Source organism: Epinephelus moara, chromosome 7 (genome assembly GCF_006386435.1).
Source record: "Epinephelus moara isolate mb chromosome 7, YSFRI_EMoa_1.0, whole genome shotgun sequence".
NCBI lineage: Eukaryota > Metazoa > Chordata > Actinopteri > Perciformes > Serranidae > Epinephelus > Epinephelus moara.
The window spans coordinates 6,514,417-6,523,374 of record NC_065512.1 but is presented as its reverse complement, the minus strand read 5'-3'; the positions used below and the strand labels follow the sequence as shown (position 1 = coordinate 6,523,374).

Sequence of the window (8,958 nt, the reverse complement as noted above, 5' to 3'; positions counted from 1 at the left end):
GAGTGAGTGACCTGACATGGTGCGTTGGTAAATTCAGCCTGACGCTCTACACTAAAATGAGAGCCCTGTTGGTGGAAGAAACGGAGCGTTATATTTCTACATGAATGAACCAACGGTTAAGTTAATCACACATTCACGCCGCTCGGCGCTCTGCTGCTCTGAGAGTGCGGTGCTCTGGATAACTGAACGGTACATTCATTCAGTGCTCAGAACTTATGAACAGTCCAGTTTGCCCCATAGTGCGCTTTTGCACTTTCTCCATTGTCTAAAACAAACCAGCAGAACTTGTTAGCTAGCGCTAGCTAATGTCTGTAGAGAATTGTTTTGCCTCCAGCTAAGCCCCGCCCACCAAAAAACATCATACTGTTTACTAACAGTAAAAGGGTCTATACACATTTTGCGGCGGCAGCCAGGTAGTGCTGCTGGATGATGGTTTAGTCCAATTATTGATGAGTATTGATGAAGTGGTTGTGCTCTTCAGGTAACCCCCCTCCAGAGGTGGTGTGGCTCCATGATGGACAGGAGGTGACAGAGTCTGAAGACTTCCACCTCCTCAGGGAGGAGAACCATTGCACTCTGCTGATCCAGGAGGTTTTCCCTGAGGACAATGGGACGTACAGCTGCCAGGCCTGGAACCAGTACGGAGAGGACCACACCCAGTGTCAGCTCACTGTGGAGGGTGAGTTCTCAGGAACTGGTTTCAACCTGGTGATTTACCATCAAAACTTCAGAAATGTATCAGCTAGTGAAGACTTAATTTAATGTGTAAATCTGTTGCTAGGAAACATCTGTCGCACCGTCCAATCAGGAGCAATTAACTCTGTAAACTATGTTTACATACACACCAATATTCAACTGTTATACTAGATATGACAGTATTCTGGAATTGATTGTTGGTCATGTAAAAAGCATATTCTATTAGGATATTCTGAATTAGCAGCACGGTGGTGCAGTGGTTAGCATTGTCACCTCACAGCAAGAGGGTTTCTGGCTCAAACCCAGGGTGGAAGAGCCCTTCTGTGTGGAGTTTGCATGTTCTCCCTGTGTCAGCGTGGGTTTCCTCCAGGTGCTCCAGCTTCCTCCCACAGTCCAAAGACATGCAGGTTAATTGGTGACCTCTGTGTCTCTATGTGTCAGCCCTGTGATAGTCTGGTGACCTGTCCAGGGTGAACCCCACCTCTCGCCCAGTGTCAGCTGGGATAGGCTCCAGCCTCCCCCCACAACCCCCAAAAGGATAAGTGGTTATGGAAAATGAGTAAATTATTAAACAGTTTATCAGGAATATTGTCTTTTTTGAAATAATAGCAAAAAACAGAATATTTTCTTATGTAAATACCGTCACTTTAGCATCACAATCTAGCTTAACTTTCAAACATACAGTTTTCAAGGCTCAAAGATAAATCTTTGGTAAATGTAGGTATGAGTTTTATTTGTGGAGAAATCTGTGTGTGTTTTAGAGTTAGTACTTTTCATAAAGTTTTTATTAAGAGGGTTATTTCTGATTATGCTAAGCTTACTGATCTTATTTGTTGTGTTAACCCTTTGAAACCTGGAACAACCTCCTTTTTCTTGTGCTGCTTTCAGACGCCTTTTGCAAGTATTCAAACCTTTGAACCCGAGCAAATTGGTGCGATTTCTTTAATATAAATGGGAAAAAGGCAATGAGCAACTTGGTAGGAAATGCCCAGCAAATTGCAATATATAGAAAATTATTTTGTTAATAGAGAAAAAGAAAAAAGTTAGGGAAAAAACTATATTTATATTACACATTTTGAAATTGTGTTACAGAATTTTTGGAATTTTTAAGCACTCTTTCCAGGTAGTTTCCTTGTTTGCTTGTTTTTAACATTCTTTCTCTATTTTTTGCTAATTTTCTTGTTTTTTATTTTCTCTTTTACTAATTTCTTGTTAATTTTTTGGAGTCATTTCGTCTTTCGTTGCTCTTCCTTTGTTTTTACAAGAAATTAAGCCAATTTGCTCTAAAGTTTCAAAGGGTTAAATGTTAATAAAATGTCATAATATTTCATAATTTGAGGTTTGTTGTTATTTTAGTGAAATGTGATTCAAAGTTATTATTTAACAGCTTTTATGACGTTTTAGGTCAGACATGTGGACCGTACTCCATATCACCTTTTTTTCTCTTCAGATAGTAGCACACTAACGTTAGCTTTGTCATTTAGCTCAGTTAGCTACACAACAATTACACCTACAAAGACATTTTCGGCAGTACCAAATCTGTTTGGGGGGACAGCCCTAATAAAGGTGTCAGGTATAGAGGAATGTTCCAGGGATGATGTTTTTCTGTAGGCCGGTGCGGAAGTTAGTGTCGCCCTGGTTCCCTCGTCAAAAAGACTATCGGATTTTTCCATCTGATTTTGGATTATTGCAGAAAATAATAACATTTTTGATAGTTGCACATTTTGTTGAGCAAGAAAACCTTCACAAATTAACACCATTACACTACGGTCACATGACTCAGCGTCACCACCATAATGACCTTCTGTAGTCTCAGTTAGCAACTTGTCAACAACCGCCTTTTGCAAGACACATAAAAGCTTCTGAATTCACAGTGTGGTATTTACTGACGTTTTTTATGTCATAGAACGAAACATAAACGTCTCCTTGTTAACCACAGACTTTATTTCAGACGTCTAACCAAAAACTCACAGACTTCAAGACGAGGGAACAGGAAGTGCTAACGTGCTAAAATGCTAACTCATTTCAGGGTTTTAGGACTCATTCCTGCACTGCCCTGTTGTAGTTCTGATGATGGTTGTGTTTTTGTGGCAGAGCCTCAGGACGGCGTTCAGCCCTGGTTCATCACCAAACCCAAACCGGTGAGCGCCGTTGTGGGTCAGCACGTCCTCCTGTCCTGCGCCATTGCTGGAGATCCGTTCCCCCAGTATACCTGGACCAGAGCTGACCTGAGCCGACCTCTGACCTCTGGAGGAGACTACGAACTGCTGCAGAAAGAGGACGTCATCTCACTGCTGATCAGGTCAAACACTTACACTTAATGTCAAACAGATCTTTAGATGCTAACAACAAGGATCCAACAAGGATCTAATCAATACTTACAAACCCTACCTCCTCTTCTTCTTCATCAGGAGAGTTAAAAAGCATCATGCTGGAGACTACCTGATCACTCTGAGGTGAGCGAAGCCAATGACAGCAGTCAGCATATATATTGAGACAACTACAAATACTAGCAGCTGTTTTGTGGAGAGCAATGTGCTAAAATAATCCTCTATGATCTACAGTACACAGATGAAGTCAGGATTAAACACCACCCCTCCCCCATCCATAAATCCATCCATAATCTATCCATCCATAATGTATCCATCAACCTCTTCACATACTGTAGCCCCCCCCCCCCATCATCCCCAATTAATCCCAGTGGTTTCACTTTTTATTTCACTATTTTTTATGAGGTATAAAGATTCAGATATGCCACAGTAGTTCCCACTTTTAATGGAGCGCCTTTAAATCATATGTATGGTACCAGTCTTCTAAAGAAGGCCATGAAAGTAGGACTGGGTAGAATGTTAAGATTCCTAAAATACCCCCAAACATAGTTCTGTTTATAGCACTTTGACAGCCAGTGCACATGGACAAGCATTAAACTTGGACGTACATAACATGGACTACACAAGCCATGAAGATGTGGAAAGATTCACTTCAGCTTTGGGGGTTCAAGATAACATTGTAAAGATACATTTAATTATTCTGCAAATGCTTTTGTCCAAAGCTACGTACAAATGTGGTGGTTCTGAATAAAGCAGTAGGATACATCACAGGAAGTACCACACTGCCTAGGTGGAATAATAATAGTATTAGAGAGGGTACGAGCATATTCAGGGAAGGGCTGGAAAACATGCAAGGGTACAAAGGCACTAGAAAGTGTATATCAAGGAATACTAGTTAGGCTATGGTGGTGGTGAGGAAGACTCTCCAAAGACTACAAGGCAGGGTACCATGATAGTACAAAGGGTGCGTTGCAGGGTACTGGGGAGGTTATAGGGTCATAAGCATATTTAATATCAATTAATTATTTATTTTTCTCAATCAATCAATTAATTTTACTGCTACTAAAGTACTAGCAGGAGGTTGTAGAGGATTACATACTAGGGCACTTGGTTGGTTACTAGAATAGTAGGATATTTAATAAGTAAGATACAAGGTAGTACATAAGTAATAGGAAGGGTAATATAGTTTTCGGGAAGATAGCAAGGTACTGAGGAGATTAATGGGAAGGGTAAGGAAGAGTGCTGAGAGTAAACTAAATGTGTGTAACGGAAGTATTCAACAAATTGTATTAGCTTTAGGGTACTGGGTAGGGAACAAGCAGGGATACTGCAGACGTCGCAAGGGAGGGCACTGCAAAGAATACTAGGTAGGAAACTTGTGTACAAGGGAGGGCATACTAGGTGGGGTACTAAAGCATCAGGGAGGGCACTGCAATGAATACTAGGTAGCGAACTAGGCCACCAGGCAGGGTACTTCAGAAATACTAGGTAGTTTTACTGGGTCTGAAGGGAGGCACTGCAGAAAATACTAGGTATAGTACTATGATATCAGGGAGGGCACTGTGAAGAATATTTGGTAGGGTACTAGGGCACTAGGGAGGACATTGTAAGGAAGACATGGTAGCATACTAGGGCACTGGGGAGGGCTCTAAAGATTACTAGGTAGGGTACTTGGGTACAAGAGAGAGCACTGGAAAGAATACAAGACAAGATTTTAGGGCACTGTGGAATGCACTGCGGTGAATACTAGGTAGGGTACTTGGATACAAGGGACGACACTAGAAAGAATATTTGTTAGAGTGCTGTGGCACTAGGGAGGGCACTGTAATGACTTCTAGGTAGGATACTTGGATATAAGGGAAGACACATCAATGAATACTAGGTAGGGTACTTGGTTTAAAGGGCACTCACACTAGAAAGAATGCAAGGTAGGGTACTGGGACACTTTGAGGGGCACTGTAATGACTGCTAGGTAATATACTTGGATACAAGGGGGGCACTGGAATGAATACTAGGTAGGGTACTTGGGTACAAGGGAGGACCCTAGAAGGAATACAAGGTAGGGTTCTAAGGGGTTCTGCTGTTGATCGAGGCACCGAAGCTCTGCCTGTCTGTGTGTCAGGAACAATGTTGGGGAGTGCAGCGCTTTGGCCTGTCTGTCCGTCACTGGTGGAGAAACGGACAGGACGAGAGGACGAGAAGGAGGAGCAGGAGAAGACGACAGGTGAGACTTCATTCACCTGAATGATCCAGTAGCTTTCTTTATTCGTTCTCTTATTGGGTAACAGAACGATAATGATTTATTATCCTGTCTAAATGATCAGTAACACTTACTAAATCCTGTGACACAGTTTGTTGAGTCAGGTTTTGCCATTAACACTAAAATCATTTATGCTAACATTACTTTTTTATGCTAACCTTACTGTTGCAATGTTAATGTTATTTTTAATGCTGACTTAACTATGTTATTGTAAATGTTACTTTTTAATGTGAACCTTACTTTGTCAGTGCTAACGTTATATATATATTTTTTAGCTACCCTTACCTTTTAATGGTAAACTTACTTTTTTTAGTGCTGTCATTAGTTTAACTTAGCTTACCTTACTATTTCATGCCAACTTTTTTTTTTTTTGTGCATGTTTACCTCATTTTTTCATGTTAAGATAACTTTTTCAGGCTTAACTTACTTTTGCATTGTTAATGTTACTTTTTTATGTTTCCTTTGTTAATGCTAACACTACTTTTTTTTAGCATGCCTTACTTTTTTAACTTGCTTTGTCAGGACTAATGTTACTTTTTAGCTTACCGCCACATTATGTTTTCATGCTAAACTTACATTTGCAATGCTAACATTGCTATTTAGTGCTAATGCTCCTTGTATATGTGAATCTTTACTTTGTTAGTTCTAACTTTATTTTTTTGAGTGAATCATATTTTTTACACGGAACTAAAACATAACAAATGAAAACAAACTATGCTAACGTTCTTGCACGTTTGCATGTTGCATGTTTATTTTTGCATGCTAATGTTACCTTTTTATGTTAACCTTACTTTTTTAATGCTTACATCACTTTTATTTTTTTTTAGCTTTCCTTACTTTTTCATGCTAATTTACCTTGTCAGGGCTAATGTTACAATTTCGCTTAAATTTTATGGTAACGTTGTTTGAATGTTCCACTTTTTCCTTACCACCAACCTCACCCTACTTTATTAATGCTACTGTTACTTTTTTAGCTTACCTCACTCCTTTATTCTATCGTTTTTTGTATGTTTACCTTATTTTATGCTAAACTTTCTCATTTGATGTTACTATTTTTGTCCCAAACTTACTTTATTAATGCTAGTTTAACTTTTTCTCGATGCAAACTTTGCTTTTAGCTAAGATGCGAACTTACGTTACTGGTGAAAGGGGGCGTTTCTGTGTTTTTAATCTGTACTTTTTGTTGTTTAGAGACACTCAGTCCAATTTTTAATGACTTGTAGAGCTAACCTTGTTTGGTCTGTGTTAGCGTTATCACTGCTGCTAGCTGTTTTCTGTTACTGGAATATGTGTCATGTTAGCTAGCCAGCACTAACAGATGTCTATCATAGTGTGGTGTGTGGTTTCAAATGTGAGGACAGATGACACAAACAAATTTGCCTCAAGAGTGCTTTTACTGGTTTCCAGTTAGTGTCTGAATACTGATAATATCTGCGTTAGCTTTCTTGAAAGTTAGTGTTCTACCCTCTGTTGTTCCTGAACAGGAAAAACATCTCTTGGAAAAGCATCATCGGTACTATTATTAATAAACAGTATTAAATTTAACCATCAGAGCTGCAGAGACAAAAAACAAAGCTGTTTATCATCTCGTCTTCATTCCCTCCATCATCTTTTCATTCAGTCACTTGGTTTGTTTACATCCCTCCATTTCCACTCTTTCTCCTCATCTATCAGTCTCTCTCTCTGTCCTATATCCACAGATTCCCATAAAGCTTCTCTAATCCGTCCATATCATCTAAACCAATCAGAGACAGTATTTCCTCTGTCTCTCTCAGCTGGTCACCACTGTTTACAGTGTGTGTGTGTGTGTGTGTGTGTGTGTGTGTGTGTGTGTGTGTGTGTATTTGTGTGTGTTAAAAGTGATGAAGAGTTTTTGTTTTCAACGGCAGAAAATAAGCTGCAACATTCAAAACAAAAACTCAGTGAAATGAGAGAAGTGAGTCGAGATCAGAGACTGTGAAGTGACTCCCAGTCCCACAAAGTAACTGGGTGGACTGGGAATGAAGTGAACTGGGAGGACGGAGAAGAGAGTCCTCAGAGTCCAGTTTCACTTGTGTTTACATCTGTGTGTGTGTGTGTGTGTGTGTGTTTGTGTGTGTGTGTATGTGTTCAGATCAGAGTGTATGCCCATATAAAGGCAGTCGAGTCACTTGTGATGTAACATGGACATTTTGAGTTGAGGTCCTCTTCCTCCTCCTCCTCTTCCTCCTCCTCCACCTCCTCCTGCCCACCCCCCAGCTGTAGGGGGCGGAGCCTCTTGTTCCAGGGGGGCTTTAACCCAGCTCTGTTTATTCTCTCCCTCTCCCTCCATCCATCTGTCTCTGTGCTTGTTCATCCAGCCCTGCAGCAGGAGGAAGAGGAGGAGGAGGAGGAGCAGCTGGTGGGACTGCTGTGCTGAGAGGAGGTGCCAGAGAAGGAGGCGTGGAGCAGAGAAGCAGCAGCAGCAGCCGTGGTGTCAGTCGGCAGTGGCAGGAGGCCAACCAGGAGCAGAAGGAGAACCAGCAACTCCTGCACCTGCACAAGGAGGAGAAGAAGAAGAAGGAGGGCAACCAGGACTCTGCCACTGCCACCACCGCCTCCGCCGCCCCCCGAGGCCTCCTCAAGCGCTGTGTGGAAACCAGGGAGCGCGGTGAAGAGGAGCTGCGACAGAGGGAGGCGCAGCAGCTCGACTTCCGCTCGCTTCTGGGACGGCGAGCTCTCAACGCCAAAAACAACCAGGAAGAGGAGCTGAGGGAGGCCGGCCTCGCCGCCGCCGCAGAGCACAGCCACCAGATGGATTTTAAGGCCAACCTCAAAGGTGTCAAAGCCAAGGCAGAGGATGACCGTAAGGGGAACTCCCCGCAGCAGGTCGACTTCCGTAGCGTGCTGGGGAAGAAGGGCGCCGCCAGCAACGGCAACAAACCTGCAGAGACCCCCGGAAAGAACTCTGCCGACTTCCGCTCCGTCCTCGCCAACAAGAAGAAGCCAGGTAGCCCCGAGAAGAACGGGGAGACCGGGAAGGCCGCAGTGAACAACTGCGTTGATGGAGGGATTAACGAGAAGAAGAGTGGAGGTGGAGGAGGAGGAGGAGGGAAGGCGCCGGAGATGGTGGAGAAGCTGAGCGACGTGACGGTGCTGGATGGACAGCGGCTCCGGCTGCAGTGCCGCCTCGCCTCCTCGGATCCTGCAGATGCCACCGTCACCTGGACGCTGGACGGGAAGATCATCAAGCCGTCCAAGTTCATCATCCTCGCCAATGAAGGTCAGAGGTCACAAACACACACACACACACACACACACACACAGAAACACACTCACAAACACACACCTGCAGTAAAATGTGTGAGCGTGAAGTTTGTGACATCTGCGTGAGTTTGAATAAAGTTATGTGAGCTTGACGGAGAGAGCGGCGTGGAGGCGGAGGTGAAGCAACTGTTGATGCAGCTCAGAGGATTCAGACTCTATTAATAGAACGCAGATCTGAAACAACAGACAGGATGTGATGTGTGACACACTATTGTTGGTATCTCCGACGTTAACACACATATCACTTTACATAGGACACACACACACACACGTTCGTCTTACTGTACTTGTGAGGACCAGCACTGATTCACTCAGCGCGTCCTCAGGTTACTGTTTGTTATTAATGGTTCCTGTCTGTTAAAGGGACGTTCCACCAGGTTCTGGAGC

The 8,958-nt window shown here is 42.9% G+C and overlaps 1 protein-coding gene across 2 annotated transcripts in view; it reads left to right on the top strand.

The window, feature by feature from the left end:
• The window catches only part of mylka (myosin, light chain kinase a), a 72,365-nt gene that overhangs the window by 25,794 nt on the left and 37,613 nt on the right, over nucleotides 1-8,958 (top strand). For both annotated transcript variants that reach the window (XM_050049250.1, XM_050049249.1), the window contains exons 14-18: nucleotides 482-679; nucleotides 2,791-2,998; nucleotides 3,108-3,152; nucleotides 5,149-5,250; nucleotides 7,626-8,527. In XM_050049250.1, coding sequence (XP_049905207.1) covers nucleotides 482-679; nucleotides 2,791-2,998; nucleotides 3,108-3,152; nucleotides 5,149-5,250; nucleotides 7,626-8,527 — 1,455 coding nt within the window. The remainder of the gene's footprint in view (nucleotides 1-481; nucleotides 680-2,790; nucleotides 2,999-3,107; nucleotides 3,153-5,148; nucleotides 5,251-7,625; nucleotides 8,528-8,958) is intronic.